This window comes from Scyliorhinus torazame, chromosome 9 (genome assembly GCF_047496885.1).
Source record: "Scyliorhinus torazame isolate Kashiwa2021f chromosome 9, sScyTor2.1, whole genome shotgun sequence".
Taxonomy (NCBI): domain Eukaryota; kingdom Metazoa; phylum Chordata; class Chondrichthyes; order Carcharhiniformes; family Scyliorhinidae; genus Scyliorhinus; species Scyliorhinus torazame.
In genome coordinates, this window is record NC_092715.1 from 258,300,840 (window position 1) to 258,320,517 (window position 19,678).

General features: G+C 51.7%; 1 protein-coding gene across 5 annotated transcripts in view; it reads left to right on the plus strand.

Moving 5' to 3' along the window:
- Positions 1-19,678, plus strand: part of palm2akap2 (PALM2 and AKAP2 fusion) — a 475,642-nt gene that overhangs the window by 211,775 nt on the left and 244,189 nt on the right. For all 5 annotated transcript variants that reach the window (XM_072517289.1, XM_072517288.1, XM_072517293.1 and 2 more), the window contains one exon: positions 15,681-15,795. In XM_072517289.1, coding sequence (XP_072373390.1) covers positions 15,681-15,795 — 115 coding nt within the window. The remainder of the gene's footprint in view (positions 1-15,680; positions 15,796-19,678) is intronic.

Consider the following 19,678-nt stretch of genomic DNA (forward strand, 5'->3'; position numbering starts at 1 on the left):
TTGACGCCGGCGTCACTCGCGCTGGTTTTGACACCGGCGTCAACACTTGGCCGGGATTTCGGAGAATCCCGTCCCAGATCTCAACCCTGATACACAGGCCCCGGATAGCATTAAAGTGCCAACAATGGTCTGTCATATCTGGAGCTTTGCCCACCCAGCAAGAGAAGGTGGGCAGGGCCACTTGTGTGAGGCCAGGGTTCCCTACCTTGGGGAGCTTCCGCAATATGTCCAAAGATGTGCAGGTTAGGTGGATTGGCCATGATAAATTGCCCTTAGTGTTGGGTGGGGTTACTGAGTTCTGGGGATAGGGTGGAGCTGTTGACCTTGGGTAGGGTGCTCTTTCCAAGAGCCGGTGCAGACTCGATGGGCCAAATGGCCTCCTTCTGCACTGTAAATTCTATGAAATTCTATGAAATATGGGCCCTCAAAGGTATGGGGTTGGCATAAGTAAGCCTGACGAAGACAGTACCTGATGACCCAACGGTGTCCAGGCTGGGATTGAGACTTAGATCCCTTCAAGAGAATAATAATAATAATCGCTTAGTGTCACAAGTAGGCTTCAATTAAGTTACTGTGGAAAGCCCCTAGTCGCCACATTCCGGCGCCTGTTCGGGGAGGCTGGTACGGGAATTGAACCCGCGCTGCTGGCATTGTTCTGTATTACAAGCCAGCAATTTAGCCCACTGTGCTAGGAAGTCCAGTAATAGATCTTAAAAGATTGGCCGTTGATTCTGTCGCGTCGACGTGCGTCTCACCCACCAGTTGGGGAACCAGGGGGGAACCCCCACCTGTGGGGGGTTGGGCCCGACGGAATCAAGAGCCCGTCAGGCAGTTAATTATCTGCCACCGGGCATTCTCCATGACCGAGGTCCCTGATGGCGGACACCCACCAGCCCGCCGAGTGCTGCTGGCCAATCATAGAAACCTAGTAGAATTTACAGTGCTACCGTACCGCCCACATCCGGGGCCAGCATTGCTGCCGACACCAATGAGAGTGGTGGCTGCTGGCAGTACTGCACCTAGTGAAGGCCCAGGATCGAGAAGAGACCCCAGTTGAGGCCACAGTTGAGAGAAGATGGGATGGGGGTCATGGGAGGGGGTCACTCCTGCCTGACGCCGGGTCCCTCGATGTGGCAATCATGACTCGGTGGATTTCCGAGAGCGGGGGAAAGATATGTGGCCTCCATTTAATCCCTGCGCCGCCATTACACTGGGTTTAGGGATAATAGCTGTCAATCGGCTCTTTAATCATCCTAATTGACATCGCACCACAAGTCGGGAATCCCACATCAATCTCTGCTGCCCTTCAACCTAATACCGGGAGGGGGTTCCAGGAGACTGACTCCCTCATGATTAAGTGGGTCCGTCCACCATGCTTCCCTCCGTGATGGGCTGCAGTAAAACCAGCCCTTTGGTCAAATGGGTGAACTATCAAAAGGTTTCCATGGAGACCATGAGAACACTTCCTCTCCACCACAGAGTTCTGCTTCAAAAGTCAAGCAGAGGCACGAGGGCGGGGGGGAGGGGGGGGGGGGGGGGAGGCTGCAGAATGGCTGTTACTATGACGACCTTTCCGTGATTTATTTTTAATTTTTTTTTAAGAGTACCCCAATTATTTTTTTTCCAATTAAGGGGCAATTTAGCGCGGCCAATCCACCTTACCCTGCACATCTTTGGGGTTGTGGGGGCTGAGACCCACGCAGACACGGGGAGAATGTGCAAAGTCCACACGGACAGTGACCCGGAGCCGGGATCGGACCCGGGTCCTCGGCGCCGTGAAATTTCTCCGATTCATATCAATTCCATTGTATGATTTAATGAAAGCTGCATGCTGAGGCAGTGTGCCGGAACACTCTGCCCCCACATTCCAGAACATAGTGAATGGATAAATAAAAGATTGGAATTGTTGATGCAGCACAACGAATTCACATGAAAATGGGTGGTGGTGGTGGGGGGGGGGGGGGGGGGGGGGGGGGGGAATTAGCAGGAAGTTCCAATGTTATTTACATTTTAAAAATATCCTGTGACCTGAGGATTTCTGAGTGGAATTGATGCATGTTTTTGAAGATTCGGTAGTAAATTCCAGGCCTTGTTTGGGAAATGTCAATGATTGTGATTCGTTGTGGAGGGGAGCGCAGAGATTCAATGCTGCCTTTTGTTTGGTTAGCTGTTGTAAGGGCAGAGCACCTCGATCTTATCGTTCATATTAAACAGTCTGATTGAAAACACAAATCTTCTTTCTGTGGGAGCTGGCCCTGGAATGGGAGCGAAACAATTGCAGGAAATTCTCGAGAGAGAGAGAGAGAGAGGTGGCGGTGAAGTGGGAACAGCCACGAGTTTCCTGATTTGCCGATTGGGAATGTCCGTGAATTTCTCTCTCAAGAGCCAAATTCGTCAGATGAACCTGATGCATATTTTCACAAGGCTTGAGGTGTCACTGCAACATCGCCAGCATCTGAAACCTTAATAACTCTCCGTCCCGGGATGCCTGAAGCATGTCTCCCGATGGGACGGAGAATCGAAAACTCAGGATCGGTGCCTGGCGTCGGCGGGCATCGGTCCGAACGCGAGGCTCCAACCCCCCCCCCCCCTGCTGGTGGCGGGATCGAGTTTCACCCCCCCGCGGGCCAGTGGGAGGATGTAAATTAAAGCAAATGATCCATTTGCATCCATTTAGTGGGCCTGGCACTCTAATCCCCGGCCTTCCGTGATTCTCCGGTCCTCTGGGTCGGGAATCTTGTGGGCGGGGATTACTACAGGTTTCACCAAATATGAGCCTAATGTGGTGGTCCTCACGGTGGGCCAAAGGGGTAGCCCCTGAAGGGAGTTGCCCCCAAAGCCCATCCGAGAGTCACCCCCCCTCTCCTACTAAACCCCCCCCCCCCCCGACACCTCCCACCCCAGAGACTCCCAAAGCAGGAGAATCTCCCAAGAGATCCCCTTAAAAGCGATGTTGTGTTATGCTACTTCGGATAACACAGGCTGCTACTTGATGCAGTCTTAACTAAAGGATGCTCCAGACTCTGAAATGAGTTCAACGTGTTTATTGAACTATTAACACAGTTCCCAAATGAGTTCGACTCTGCTAATCTAACTGTAGTAACTCAGTCTAACTGTACCAGCTTGCTCTAAGCCACGTGCTGGGGTGTGATGCTGCTGATCAACTCTGTCTGACCCTCTAGATGTCTGTCGGTGGAAAGAGGCAGGGTGTGAGTGCCTCATCCCTTTTATAGTATTTATGTCATGCCCCCTTGTGGTGATGCCACCTCTGAGTGTCCTGACTGCCCATTGGTTGCGTCCTAGTCTGAGTGATCATTGGTTGCATGTTTGCATATCATGACAAGCGCGACATCCCCCAGGGCCCCCTTAATAGGGAGACCCCCCAATGACCCCATGAATAGGGAATCCCCCCCAGGGACCCCACAAATAGGGAACCCCCCCTCGCAGGGTAAGCACAAATAGAGAGACCCCTCCATGGACCCCATGACTTAAGGAACCCCCCACATAGATCCCCGGACTAAAGGGACCCCTAGGTTTTAGGCGGGTGGAGTGACAGACAGGCTCATGGAGGGGATATTGTTCCGGGGCAGCTGAAGACACTGATGCCAATGGTGAAATGAAGAAAATGGTCAAGGTGCCCACAATTGGAGGAATTGTAGAGTTCTCTATGGGAAGGGGGTTATTCTTTGATGGGATGTGGACATTGCTGGCAAGGCCGAACCTTGTTGCCAATCCCCAATTGCCCTCAAACTGTGTGGCTCACATGGTCATCTTAGAGGGAAGTTGAGAGTCTGGAGTAGGCCAGACCAGGTAAAAGACATTACTGAACCCAATGGGTTTTACCACAATCGATGATAGTTTCATGGCCTCCATTACTGAGACTAGCTTTCCATTCTAGATTTTATTCACTGAATTTAAATTCCACCAGCTGCTATAAATTCTTCCTAGTTGGGGTAAATTTCTTCTGATCAGTGGTCCTGGCTTAAGATGAAGTAATGGTCAACATAGGTCAGGGCCTGAATTTGCAATCTCCCTACTCAGGGCGACTCATAAGAACATAAGAACTAGGAGCAGGAGTAGGCCACCTGGCCCCTCGAGCCTGCTCCGCCATTCAATGAGATCATGACTGATCTTTGTGGACTCAGCTCCACTCTCCGGCCCGTACACCATATCCCCGAATCCCTTTATTCTTTAGAAAGGTATCTATCTTTTTCTTAAAAACGTTTAAAGAAGGAGCCTCAACTGCTTCACTGGGCAAGGAATTCCAGAGATTCACAACCCTTTGGGTGAAGAAATTCCTCCTAAACTCGGTCCTAAATCTACTTCCCCTTATTTTGAGGCTATGCCCCCTAGTTCTGCTTTCCCCGACCAGTGGAAACAACCTGCCCGCATCTATCCTATCTATTCCCTTCATAATTTTATATGTTTCAATAAGATCCACCCCCATCCTTCTAAACTCCAATGAGTACAGTCCCAGTCCACTCAACCTCTTGTCATAATCTAATCCCCTCAACTCTGGGATCAACCTAGTGAATCTCCTCTGCACTCCCTCCAGTGCCAATATGTCCTTTCTCAGGTAAGGAGACCAAAACTGAACACAATACTCCAGGTGCGGCCTCACCAACACCTTATACAATTGCAGCATAACCTCCTTAGTCTTGAACTCCATCCCTCTAGCAATGAAAGACAAAACTCGATTAGCCTTCTTAATCACCTGTTGCACCTGCGCACCAACTTTTTGCGACTCGTGCACCAGCACACCCAGGTCCCTCTGCACAGCAGCATGTTTTAACATCTTACCGTTTAAATAATAATCCATTCTGCTGTTATTCCTCCCAAAATGGATAGGACTCATAGAAAATAGGAGCAGGAGGAGACTATTCGGCCGTTCGGGCCCGCTCTCCATTTAATATGATCATGGCTAATCCTGTACCTCAGCATCATGTTCACGCATTCTCCTCATCACCCCTTGACACCTGAAAGGTCTAGGGGCGGGATTCTGCCGTTATCAGCGGGGCGGGCAACTCCGGCGGGAAGGAGTGGCGTGAACCACTCCAGCATCGGGGCGCCCCAAAGGTGCGGAATCCTCCGCACCTTCAGGGGCTAGGCCAACGGCGGAGTGGTTTGCGCCGTGCCGGCCGACGGGGACGGGTCTTGGCGCCACGCCAACCGGCGCTGAAGGGCTTCCGCCGACCGGCGCAAGTTGGCACATGCCCGGGAGCGCCAGCATTTGCTGGCGTCACCCCCGCGCATGCGCAGAGGGTCTTCGTTTCTGCCATGGCGGACCGCTACAGCCGCCGGTGCGGAAGAATAGAGTGCCCCCACGGCACAGACCTGCCCGCGAATCGGTGGGCCCCGATCGTGGGCCAGGCCACCGTGGAGGCACCTCCCGGGGCCAAATTCCCCCCCCCCCCCCCCCCCCCCCGCCCTCCCTCCCGAGAACCCCGGAGGCCGCCCGCGCAGCCAGCTCCCGCCAGTAAGGACCTACTCCAATTTACGCCGGCGGAACCAGCAGAAAACGGGCGGCCACTCGCCCCATCGTGAGCCGGAGAATCACCGGGGGGGGGGGGCGCTGCTCGCGGCCACCGACCGGCGCGCCGCGATTTCTGCCCCCGCCAAATCTCCGCGCTGGAGAATTCGGCAGCCGGCAGGGGCGTGATTCACGCCGACCCCCGCCGATTCTCCGAGCCGGCGGCGGGTTGGAGAATCCCGCCATAGAATCTAGCCATTTCTTCTTAAATATGTTCAGTGCTTTGGCCTTCTGTGGTCGAGAATTCTACAGGTTCAGCACCCTCTGACTGCTCTCAAGTCTATATGGCCTATCCTGTGCCCTGACACTGTAACCCCGTTTGTGGGTGCTAAATGGCGCCTGGCTAGGTCCAATCTGGCGTCGGCAGAGGTGAGTGAGCTTTCAACTCACTTAATTCTGCAAGTCTGGACCCTGCCCATTGTTTCCATCCTGATTGTGACATCTTGCGAGATCTCGTTAAATCTCGCGAGGCATAACGACAACCGGGAATCCCAGAAGTTAATAATAATAATAATAATTACCTTTACTGTCACAAGTCGGCTTACATTAACACTGCAATGACGTTACTGTGAAGAGGTCTCTCTCGGGATCCTTTCCCGTCTTGGACACAGCCAGTAAATCGCGACTTTAATAATTTTGTTTTGGAGCTTGTGAGCTTCTAGCTGGAAAATCCCACACTTCAAATTTTTCCTGGAGTGGGGAACGGAAGTTGCCGGCAAGATTGGCTCCTCGGAGATCGGGCAGCCATTTTTTAAGGGGTGCCCAGATCTCAAAGTGAGGGTGCCCCACACCAACCCACCCACAGACATGGGCTCTGGAGGGTCAACCTGCCCCCCCACCCCCCATCACTAAAGGTCTGTGTGACCCCCCCCCACCACCACCACCACCACCACACGGGCACGAGGGTGACGAGGCCCCACACCCATCCTTGTGCGCATTAGGGCATCGTTGCCCATAAGTGAGCATGCCCTGCTACGGCGTGACTGAGGGCCACCTCACCTTCAGGGTCACCCATGTTTCCCCCCCCCCCCCCTTTCAGCCCCCTTCATAGCCCCCCCCCCCCCCCAACCATTCATCTCCCCTTTCATGAGCATAGCCCGCCTCAGGCCCTGCCTGGGGTCCACCTGGGGGCTCCAATGGCCTCTGTGAGCCCCGCTGCGTGGACGTCACGTCTGGTCGCCCTTTTCGGAGGCCAGTACGAATCCTTGCCGGTGTGAGGCCTTGCCGGTGCGACCGGTGATTCCCGGGAACCAGGAGGCTGCAGCCTCAAATGGGCAGTGCATGCTTCAATGACACTAATGGCTCGTCTCAATATGATTATCTGGACCAGGGCCAATAAGGGCATGATCGAGATTTCGCCGGGCGTTAGCGGGTCATGTGCATCACGTTCGGCCCTATGTAAATCCCGTTTTGGCCCTCTCCCACGGCGATGCACCCGGTGCAACGGGATCGGCGTGGGTCACAACACGGTGGGAAAATTGTGCCATATATTTTTTAATTAGGTCCCCTCTCATTCTTCTAAATTCCAGTGAATACTAGCCCAGTCAACCCAATTTCTCCTCATACGACAATCCCGGCCATCCCAGCAATCAGTCTGGTGAACATTTGTTGCATTCCCTCCACAGCAAGTATATCCTTTCTTAGATTTCGAACTTTATGAATCATAGTGCAGAAGGAGGCCATTCAGCCCATCTAGTCTGCACCAGTCCTTGGAAAGAACACCCTACTTAAGCCCGTGCCACCACCCTTCCCCCGTAACCCTACTAAGGGGCAATTTAGGACGGCCAATCCACCTAACCTGCTTGTCTTTGGACTGTGGGAGGAAGCCGGAGCTTCTAGTGGAAGAAGACACAGGCATGGGGAGAAGGTGCAAACTCCACACAGTCACCCGAGTCCGGAATTGAACCTGGGTCCCTGGCATTGTGAGGCAGCAGTGCTAACCACTGTGCCGCTGCGCCGCCCATTTGTCTTCACTAATCCTTTTACATACTTACAGAAGCTTTTATGTTACTTGCAAGTTTACTCTAATACTCTATTTTACCCCTTCTTAATCAATCTCTTTGTCCTCCTTTGCTGAATTCTTAATTTCTCCCAATCCTCAGGTTTGTTGCTGTTTCTAGCAACTTTATATGACTCCTCATGGGATCTAATACTATCCTTAATTTATTTTGTAATCTGTGGTTGGGCTACTTTTCCTGTTTTGTTTATGTGTCAGAAAGGAATGTATAACAGTTGCAATGCATACGTTAATTGCTTAAATATGAGCCATTGCCTATCCACAGTCACGCCTTTTAATGACATTCCACAATCTATTTTAGCCAACTCACACCTCATTCCTTCGTAGTTTCCTGTGTTTAGGTTGAGGACCCGAGTTTCCGTTCTGACTTCTTCACTTTCCATCCAAATGCAGAATTATGCCATGTTATGGTCACTGGTCCCTAAAGGACCCCGCACAACAAGATTATTAACTCACCCCTTCTCATTGCATGATACCAAATCTAGGAAAGCATGTTCCCTAGTTGGTTCCTCAACATACTGGCTTAAAAAAACATCTTGTGCGCACTCCAGGAATTCATCTGCTGGTATTGTTGCTAATTGATTTGCCTAATCTACATGTAGATTAAGGTCACCCATGATTATTGTAGTACCCTTGTTACATGCATCTCGAATTTCCTATTTAATGCCATCCCTTACCTTACCACTACTATCGGGAGGCCGATAGACAACTCCCACTAATGTTTTCCTCCCCTTGTTGCTTCTTAGCTCCACCCAGACTGACGCTCCATCTAGACTTTCTGAGTCAATGTCGTCTCTCACTATTGCACTGACTTAATCCTTAACTAAGAACTAATGTTACAGTTATAGCAAGGTGTAGAGAAAAGATCAACTTAATACGAGGTAGGTCCATTCAAAAGTCTGATGGCAGTATGGAAGAAGCTGTTCTTGAATTGCAATCATATCGTATCCGTGCATACCAATTACGCTGTTAATTCGTCCAGCCTTATTGGGGATGCTTTGTGCATTCAGATACATGGGCCGCAATTTTCCCATCGGGAGACTACGGCCCGACGCCGGAGTGAAAACCGGAGTGTTTCACTCCGGCATCGGAGCCCGCTCCCAGCCCCCTATTCTCCCGCCCCCAGGGGGCTAGGAGCGGCGTCACGTATCTCCGCGCGCCAGGCCTTGGCACCGCGTAAAAGCGACGCCGCGTAAATGACGTCACCCGCTCATGCGGGTGGGCACCGATCGCGGGCCCTTTTTGAGGCCCCCGCTGGTGCAGGAACCCCCCTCCTCCCCAGCGTTCCCGCACTGTTCCCATCGGCAGCGACCAGGTGTGGACGGCGGCGGCGGGAACCCGTCGTGTTGGGCAGGCCGCCGGAGAATCGGCGCTTGCCTGTTGCAAACGGGGAGCGAGCGGCGATTCTCCCAGTGGCCAGCTGTGATTCTCGCCGCGCCGGTTGGGGGGGGAATCGCGTGCGGGTGCCGGGGCGGAGTGGTGGGAATCTCCTACCCGGCATAGGGGAGGAGAATTCCACCCAGTGCCCTTAGGCTTGTCATTTAAATATTTTTACACATGGTTTCTTTTTTACTTTGGCCCTATTTGCTGCTCGCACTTTGTCCCTCTGCCTTCCACTTTTGCTTTCTGCTTTTCTATCTTTCATTTCCACCGTTGTTTCCCTCTCTTGTGTTTCCTGTTCAGGTTCTCATCCCCCTGCCACTCCAGTTTAAACCCTCCCCAACAGCTCTAACAAAGAACTCCTGGGAGGATAATGGTCCTGGTCCTGGTGGGATGGAACCCGTCCAGCTTGTTGTACAGGTCCCACCTTCCCCAGAATTGATCCCAATATCTCAGGAATCCAAATTCTCTTCCTACACCATCTTTCCAGCCATACATTCATCTGGTCCATTCTCCTGCACCTCCTATCGTGAGCACGGCGGGGGTTGGGGGGAGGAGGTCGTCGTCTGCAGGACCAGAAGATCCCCTCACCCAGCATGAAGAGCCGGAAGATCTCACCTCCTGGTCACAAGTTCAAATCCCACCACAACAAGGAGTGGGATAGCTTGATCTTGGTTTTGGACAATCCTCGGCACAACATCGAGGGCCAAAGGGCCTGTTCTGTGCTGTTCTATGTTCTATGTAACAGCTGGGCAATCTAAATTCATTAATTAAATAAGTCTGGAGTAAACAGCTCGCCTCAGTAATGGTGACCACATGACTGCTGGATGGTCGTAAACGCTCAACTGGTCGGTTAATGTCCTTCGTTGATGGGTGGCTGCTGGCCTTGTAAACCCCCTCGGAACTGACAACTGCCCCCTGACACGGCCTAGCAGCCACTCAGTTGTATTTCAGTAGGTGACTCACCACCAGTTCTCCAGCGTAATTAGGGAGGGACATTGAATGCTGGCCTAACCAGCGGCAACCAAACTCCGTGAATGAATGAGAAAGGTTGTAGATAATTCTGCCTCTTTGAACACATTGTAGTATTGTCAATCTTTAACTCTTCTGCTCCCAGTACATCAGACTAATTTTTTGTGGAAGGAGAATTGCTCGTTCAATCCCCTCCCGCCTCCCCCACTCCATATTCATCGATCCGAGGGATAATAATTATACAAATTGAATGAAAAACATTCCAGCTCACATCGACTATTAATTTACATACATATTCTGTTGATGAAGTCCCCATTCTTCTGTTATTGCTGTTGCCTCAATAACATCCCTTGTTCTGAAAGAATCACTCAACCCTGTAGCCATAATGAGTTTCGTGAAGCTCCTTTAGAAGGAGGTGAATTTGCCAAACATGCTTTAACATAGATTCTCACAGCACAATAACAGACCATTCAGCCCAACTAGCGTGTGTTGGTGTTTACGCTGCGCACAAATCTCCTCTCATCCTTCTTAATGCAACCTGAGACCTTTATTCCCTCTGGTCCATTCTCCCTTGTGGTGTAATCCCTTTCATGTTATTTGCTTCACCTAATCCTTGCGATAGAAAATTTACACTTCCGAAAGGAAATCTCAGATTGCATCAATTAAAATGGCAAAGTACAGTATAATGTCGAGGGGATGAAGGGAAGTTGCTCTTGCTTAGAGCCAGCACAAAGACAAGAGGCCAAATGGCCTCCTTCTGAGCTGTAACCATTCTATGATTCTATTATTCTAATTGGGAACTCGCGTTAAGAAAATGAAATAGGTCCATAAAAATACTCGACCAGATTTTAATTTATACCAATGGACAAGTACCGGCCCTGTCATTTTGACCTGGTTAAACCCTTCCCTTCAATAACATTATTTTGCTATTTTATTAGGATAGCTTTAGGGTCTCTGTTCCTATTCAGTTAATTCCCAAATATGATATGGATGCCGAGTTGGAAGACAAGCGAGGTTTGACATCCTCCGGACAGGCACAATTACTGAGCCACTTCCTTTGGATGCAATTCAGTAATATCAAAGGCCATAAACTGCTCAGACATTCAGAATGGCAGAGATAATACCACATGCACAATTGACTCGACCTGCTCAGTGACTATTTTAATTGTGATATTGAATGATCGGCGCACCAATCTGCCTTGAAGAGTTTCGGAGCTGAACCAATGCCTGTTACACCTGACAGATGCTCATTTTCCAGCAGGCGTTATGAGCCGTGTAATTGACCTCAGGCGACCCTTGGAGGGACAAAACAAAATGAAATGAATATCTCTTATTGTCACGAGTAGGCTTCAATGAAGTTACTGTGAAAAGCCCCGAGTCGCCACATTCCGGCGCCTGTTCCGGGAGGCTGGTACTGGAATTGAACCGTGCTGCTGACCTGCCTTGGTCTGCTTTAAAAGCCAGTGCAGCCGTCGGCCCTTAGTCTCTCTAGATTCAGTTGTTTTATACAAGACAGGTGCAGGGAAACATTCTGGATCTTCATTGTCTAGAGTAGAATCGCTACCATATCTGGATATAATTTGCTGCTGGATTCTGTATCGAGTTTTACAGAATTAGAATCAGGAGGTGTAGAAAGGTGACAGCTCAGGCGGAGGCCATTTGGCCATTTATATCTGTGTTGGCTCTCTGTCGGGGCAATTCAGTTAGACTCAGTCCACTGCATTTCCGTCCTTGCAAAGTTTCCTCTCTTTAGATAACTACCTAATCCGCTTCTGAAAGCCACAATTGAGTGTGCCTCCACCACACTCTCAGGAAGTGCGGAGCAGATCCTGACCGCACACACCCTGCATAAAAATGTTTTCCCTCATGCCACCACGGTTTCCTGTGCCAATCGCCTGAAATCAGTGTCTTCTGGTTGTTGGCACTTCTACCAATGGGAAAAGTTCTTCTCTCCTCTGCCCAGACCACTCTTATGGATCTTAACAGCCATTACTGTTTTGGACTTTCATGTGCTGTCGCTCGAGGTTAGGAACTATCGGCCAGGTACTTTGTCATACTTTCATTGTGCGCTGAACCAGAGGAGGCTTTAAATGTTGGCCGCAGAGGACTTTGTAATTTTCTCCCTTCCTCAACTAAGGCCAAACACACATCTCGGGCATTGGCCAAAGGGCCATTCTTCATATGTGAGCCAATCATTGCTGTGTCGTCCACCAGGAAGGACATCAGAACTGAACCAAAACTTGTCTTCAATGACGGTTTATGAGCGAGGATATTTCGTATGGCAGGGTTTTCCCGTCCAGCCACCTGAAGAATTGGTGGAGAACTCACCCCGCCCCGGGTCACGGGTGTGCGGGTCGGGGGTTAGTGTCAGGGGCACAGGGCTGCCTACTCGCCCTGGCCACCCTGAGGAGGTCGTGCAGTTTCTGTCAGCACTGCTGGCTGTCGTGTTCAACACAGTAAGATAACACGGGCTGCAACTGGATGCAGCTTTACCTGAGAGATACTCCACACCTTGAAGTTAGTTCAATATGATTTAGTGAACCTGTCACACAGTTAGCTCAGTTCTCTGTGAGTTCGACTCTCTGCTAACCTAGTGTGATTAATCTGTCTGACTGAACCAGACTAGCTCTTAGCCACGTGTCATGTGGGATGTACACCCTGACTCACTCTGTAGATGTCCCCAGTGGAAAGAGGCGGAGTGTGAGTGCCTCGTGCCTTTTATAGTGGGAAACCACCCCCAAGTGTTCTGCCTGCTGATTGGTTATGTCCTGTTCCCTGTATTCATTAGCTGCCTGTCAGTATCTCATGATGTGCATGTCTGCATGTCATGACACTGGCCGGTCCTCGCGGTGTTGACCACTGAAGGTTAGAGTCCTCACTGCCTTTACTATAAAGAGGCTTTTAAGTAACCCACCTTGGCAGCCAGCAGTCCCTGTGGCTGCCCCCAAACTCTTTCAGGGGTGGTGGCGGACCCAACTCCAGAGAGCGTCTTCTCCGCCCTTCCCTAAAATGAAACTCCCACCTTTGTCAACACTTTCTCCAGAGGCAGGCAGCCCGAGCGGGGAAATGTCTCCAGTCCCGCTACCCGCCTCGATGATGAAAACCAAGTCTAATTACTCAATTTCCCCCATCATCCGTCCGTACGACCCCTCAAAGGTTGTAGACATGTCCAAATTCGCGGGTAGTTTGGAGCTGTCTCTCTTTGGCCACAGGAAGCTGGGTCAGTGTTGCCTGAGATTTAGTATCTTCGCAGCCAGCAGAGTGAGGCGAGGTCACCTCGACAGTCTACTTGAGCCCAGGTTGCAAAGTTGAAGACAAGTCTGCACTTCGTTCCCCGTGCATCAAGCTCCATTTGTATAATACAGGGTGTGGGTGGTAGACCCCCACCAACCCCCACCCCAGTTTCAGGGGTCCAATATTTCTGGAGTGGGGTCTGATCCATCCTGGGGGCATGGGCAGCAATGTGCCCAGGCATGAGGTGGGACAAAACAACAGAGGTCCATGGGTGAGAGGCGACCGTAATCCCTGATAGAAAACAGCAGTAGCCCAAATAGGCTTTGTGGAGCCTGGGTGCGCATACATCATAGATTATCATAGAATTTACAGTGCAGAAGGAGGCCATTCGGCCCATCGAGTCTGCACCGGCTCTTGGAAAGAGCACCCTACCCAAGGTCAACACCTCCACCCTATCCCCATAACCCAGTAACCCCACCCAACACTAAGGGCAATTTTGGATACTAAGGGCAATTTATCATGACCAATCCACCCAACCTGCACATCTTTGGACTTTGGACATCACGTGACAATAAACATCTCCCAACCCCAAAAGAGCAAAGTAGTTCTGACCATAAGACTTCTCTTCGGATGGGTGGAGCTCATGAGAATATAAGGTTCAGGAGCAGGAGCAGACCACTCGGCCCATCGAACCTGCTTCGCCATTCAATACGATCATCGCTGATCGTGAACTGCAACTCCTTTTCCCCCTCCCCCATTTCCATTGATTCCCTGAGGGGCCAAGAATCTGTCCATCCCAACCTTAAATGTATTCACTGATGGGGCATCCACAACGCTCTGGGATTGAGAATACCAAAGATTCACAACCCTTTGAGTGAAGACATTTCTCCTCATTTCAGTCCTAAGTGATCAGCCCCTTACCCTTTTTTAATAATTAATTTACAGGATGTGGGCATCGCTGCCTGGGCCAGCATTTATTGCCGGTCTTTATTTGTCCATGAGAAGGTGGTGATGAGCTGCCTTCTTAGAATCATAGAATCACTACAGCGCAGAAGGAGGCCATTCGGCCCATCGAGTCTGCACCGACCCTCTCAAAGAGCACCCTACCTTGGCTCAAGACGCAGCCTATCCCCGTAACACCCCACCGAACCTTTCGAACACTCAGGGGTAATTTAACATGGCCAATCCGGTCTCCTAAATAACCCTCTTATGGACTGACCTGATTAATACTACACCGGATGCCGGTGTCGAGGTATTTACATTTTATACTTTGTGTTGCCCTATTATGTATTTTCTTTTCATGTACTAAATGATCTGTTTGAGCTGCTCGCAGAAAAATACTTTTCACTGTACCTCGGTACACGTGTGACAGTAAACAAATCCAATCCTTGGACTGTGGGAATCATCATCGGAATCATAGAATTTACAGTGCAGAAGGAGGCCATTCGGCCCATCGAGTCTGCACCGGCCCCTACAAAGAGTACCCGACTGAAGCCCAAGTATCTAACCTATCCCCGTAACCCAGTAACCCCACTTAACATTTTTTGGACACTAAGGGCAATTTAGCATGGCCAATCCAACTAACCCGCACATCTTTGGACGGTGGGAGGAAACCGGAGCACCCGGAGGAAACCCACGCAGACACGGGGAGAACGTGCAGATTCCGCACAGACAGTGACCCAAGCCGGGAATCGAACCTGGGACCCTGGAGCTGTGAAGCAACACATGCTAACCACTATGCTACCGTGCTGCTCCACACAGACAGTAACCCAAGGCGGGAATTGAACCCGGGTCCCTGGCACTGTGAGGCAGCAGTGCTAACAGCTGAACCGCTGCAGTCCATGTGGTGTAGGTACACCCACAGTGCTGTCAGGCAGTGAGCTCCAGGATGTTGACCCAGCGAAGGAACGGCAATATATTTCCAAGTCAGGACCGTGCGCGGCTTCATGGGGAACATCCAGGTGATGGATTGTAGTTACTGTGCCCCCTGACCAATCGAAACAATCTCTCAGCGTCCACCCCATCCAGCTCCTTCGGTATTTTGTAATATTTATTGAGATGGCCTCTCGTTCTTCTGAACTACCAAAGAATATAGAAGCCTAATTTACGGCCTTGTCTGGTTGTGTGCTTGGGGGATTACAGAATAGTTAGGATCTGATATGTAGAAGCTTGGCATGGGGGCAGGTGTGAGACGCAGGTAAAGGGATGGAAACATTGAGAGGGAGCAAACCATGGAAGAAATAAGAGTTGTAAATTGAACCACATTGTGCCTATGGTGAAGCGTGGCTGTAATGGTGGAGCGTGGCTGTAATGGTGGAGCGTGGCTGTAATGGTGGAGCGTGGCTGTAATGGTGGAGCGTGGCTGTAATGGTGGAGCGTGGCTGTAATGGTGGAGCGTGGCTGTAATGGTGGAGCGTGGCTGTAATGGTGGAGCGTGGCTGTAACACCATCCGCCTTTCCTCTGTGAAGGGCAGAATTGCTCAGGTGACCAATAACGGGCTGGGAAAAATGCACGCAACAGTGACACATTCCTTTGGTTCCTTTCAGACTCGAGGTGGAAATAGAACAACTGGAGAGGGAAGAATCCCAAATCGCTGCCAAGGAGCAAGTACTTCGGGAAAAACTGCGGAAAGCTGAGAAATCCATTGAGGACTTACAGAAGGTACGGATCGAGGAAGCAGAGCCTCATTTACTGCATAGTTTGGACACACACTTGGCAGCGGAAAATCTAAATTGGAACCAAAACATTTTTGAAATGTTTTTTTGAAATTTAGAGCACCCAATTCATTTTTTTCCAATCAAGGGGCAATTTAGCGTGACCAATCCACCTACCCTGCGCATCTTTGGGCTGTGGGGGCGAAATCCACGCAAACACAGGGAGAATGTGCAAACTCCACACGGACAGTGACCCAGAGCCAGGATTGAACCTGGGACCTCGGGGCGGTGAGGCAGCAGTGCTAACCAATGTGCCGCGGTGCTGCACCCAAAACGCTTTTTAAAAATCACCATTGAGATATAAAGTAGGAAATCTCTAAAAATGAATTAACAGGATAACCAGGGACAATCTACTGCCAAAGACCTTGATTATCACTTGTAAGTTACTTCCAAGAAATGTTCAGGTTTCTCAGATCATAGATTATCATAGAATTTACAGTGCAGAAGGAGGCCATTCGGCCCTTCGAGTCTGCACCGGCTCTTGGAAAGAGCACCCTACCCAAGGTCAACACCTCCACCCTATCCCCATAACCCAGTAACCCCACCTAACACTGAGGGCAATTTTGGACACTAAGGGCAATTTAGCGCGGCCAGTTCACCTAATCTGCACATCTTTGGACTGTGGGAGGAAACCGGAGCACCCGGAGGAAACCCACGCAGACACGGGGAGGATGTGCAGACTCCGCACAGGCAGTGACCCAAGCCGGAATCGAACTTGGGACTCTGGAGCTGTGAAGCAATTGTGCTATCCACAATGCTACCCTGCTGATGGCACAGCATTATTCTGATATCTCCTGATCATATCAGGAGATGGCCTCCTTCTGCACTGTAAATTCTATAACATGGTTCCAGTCTCCGCAATCTCGAGAGAGACTAGTGAGATAAATTGGAAATGGAGACCAACCATCCCAGGAATAAATAAGGGCTAACTTGCTCATTGTTTTACAACAGGAAAGATTGTTAAAACTCATGAATTTGCAATCATAGAATCATAAAACGGTGGCACAGTGGTTAGCACTGCTGCCTCACAACACCACGGACCCGGGTTCGATTCCGACCTTGGGTGACATGTCTGTGTGGAGTTTGCATGTTCTCCCCGTGTGTGCGTGGGTTTCCTCCGGGTGCTCCGATTTCCTCCTGCAGCCCAAAGATGTGCAGGTTACATAGACATACATTGAGTTTACAGTACAGAAGGAGGCCATTCGGCCCATCGAGTCTGCGCCGGCTCTTGGAAAGAGCACCCCACCCAAGGCCAACACATCCACCCTAACCCCATAACCCAGTAACCCCACCCAACACTAAGGGCAATTTTGGACACTAAGGGCAATTTATCATGGCCAATCCACCTAACCTGCACATCTTTGGACTGTGGGAGGAAACCGGAGCACCCGGAGGAAACCCACGCACACACGGGAAGAATGTGCAGACTCCGCACAGACAGTGACCCAGCGGGGAATCGAACCTGGGACCCTGGAGCTGAGAAGCAATTGTGCTATCCACAATGCTACCGTGCTGCCCAAGTGGATTGGCCGTGCTAAAGTGCCCCTTCGCGTCCAACAGTTGTGTGGGGTTGCGGGGCTGGGATGGGGGAGTGGGCCTGCGTGGGGTTCCCTTTCGGAGGGTTGGTGCAGACTCGATGGGCTGAATGCACTGTAGGGATTCTATGAGAAACCAGTACAGCACAGAGGAAGGCCATTCGTCCCATTGTGCTTTTTGAAAGGGCTATCAAGTCCCCATTCCGTCATTTGTTTATGTGAACATGCGGACTAATGTTTGCTGTTCGGTGGGAGGATGGGATCGTTGTTATTGATATGGGGATTGACATATTTGTGACTGATTATTGTTTATTGTTGGCGGGTGTAAATTTGGGAGAAAATGTGAAACAGGAGGAGAATAAAAATATTTTTTAAAAGCTCCCCATTCCGCCTCCCATAACCCTGTAAAACATTTTGCATTCTGGTATCTATCCACTCTTTTGAAAATTGCTATTGAATCTGTTTCCAGCACCCTTTCAGGCAGTCCAGATTACAATAACTCACTGCTTTGCAAACAACAAGCCAACAAATGGTGCCCTAGTCACTGGTGCCCACACCTCATGTATCAATAAATTTTAAAAGCTGAAGTATGAAACTATGAAGCAATACTAGTCTTAATAATTGGTTTATTCACAGAATGCAGCATGAGAGATATGGGGCGCGATTCCCCGACCCCCCCACTGGGTCGGAGAATCGCTGGGGGCTGGCGTGAATCCCGCCCTCGCCGTGTCCCGAATTCTCTGCCACCAGAGATTTGGCGGGGGCGGGAATCGCGCCGCGCCGGTCGGCGGGCCCACCCCCGGCGATTCTCCGGTCCGTGATGGGCCCAAGTCCCGCCGCTGTCAACCCACGCCAGCCGGCGTGGATTGAACCACCTTTCGAAGGGAGGGACAAGGTGGCGCGTGCGGGCTCCGGGATCCTGAGGGGGGGGGCGCGGGGCGATCTGTCCCCGGGGGGTGCCCCCACGGTGGTCTGGCCCGCGATCGGGCCCCACCGATCCGCGGGCGGGCCTGTGCTGTGGGGGCACTCTTTTCCTTCCACCTTCGCCATGGTCTTCACTATGGCGGAGGTGGAAGAGACCCCCTCCACTGCGCATGCGCGGGGATGCCGTGAGCGGCCGCTGACGCTCCTGCGCATGCGCCGCCCGGCAAAGTCATTTCCGCGCCAGCTGGTGGGGCACCAAAGGCCTTTCCCGCAAGCCGGCGGGGCGGAAAACACTCCGGCGCGGGCCTAGCCCCTCAAGGTGAGGGCTCGGCCCTTCAAGATGCGGAGAACTCCGCACCATTGGGGCGGCGCGATGCCGGACTGATTCGCGCCGTTTCTGGCGCCGGTCGGCGGACATCGCGCCGATTGCGGAGAATCCCGCCCATGTTTTCTATCTACTCACCAGGGTGCCAACAGTCTCTCATTGTAAATGCTCTAGGTACTTAACTAAATAGTGCCCTTCACCTGTGTATCTTAACAATGTAATTAGCACACCATGAACCCTTGCTCTGGAAAAAATTCTCACCTCACCTCTGTGCCTTTGCGAATCACCTTGAATCTCAGGTCAACTACCTGGAAGGCCCCTCTGCTTACCACCATACCACCATTGCAGTTACCAAACATAATGGGTGCGATTCTCCGATGCCGCGCCGTTTGGGAGAATCACCTGGGGTGCCATTTTTTCATGCGACGCCGGTCCGATGCCCTCCCACGATGCACCCAAGCGGCGAGATCGGCACAATCTAGTTCTGCGCGGCACAGTCCGGTGGATCACCCGAGACACCCAAAATGGCGATTCTCCGCCACCCCCGCCATTCTCAGGCCCGGATGGGCAGAGCGACCTGCCCAAAACGATGGCTTCCCGCCGCCGCCATCCACACCTGGTCGCTGCCGGCGGGAACAGCGCGGGAACGCTGGGGGGCGGCCTGTGGGGGGTCGAGGGGGGTTCTTTCACCGGGGTAGGACTCAAAGGGGGTCTGGCCCGCGATCGGTGCCCACCAATCGGCAGGCCGGGCTCTCTAAAGGAGGACCTCCTTTCCTCCGCCCCCCGCAAGATCCATCCGACATCTTCTTGCGGGGCGGCCTCGGGGAGGACGGCAACCACGCATGCGCGGGTGACGCCAATTAGGCGGCGAATGACGCGGCGCCGCTTTTATGCGGCGGCAATGTCCGGCACGCGCTGACGACGCTGCTTTAGCGACACGCCCCCCCCGAGTGTCCCGCGGCCCCGATCCAAGCCCATTTTCGGGCCCTGAATCGGTCGCGATCGGGGCCGTTTCGCGCCGTCGTGAGCCTCGACGGCGTGGACAC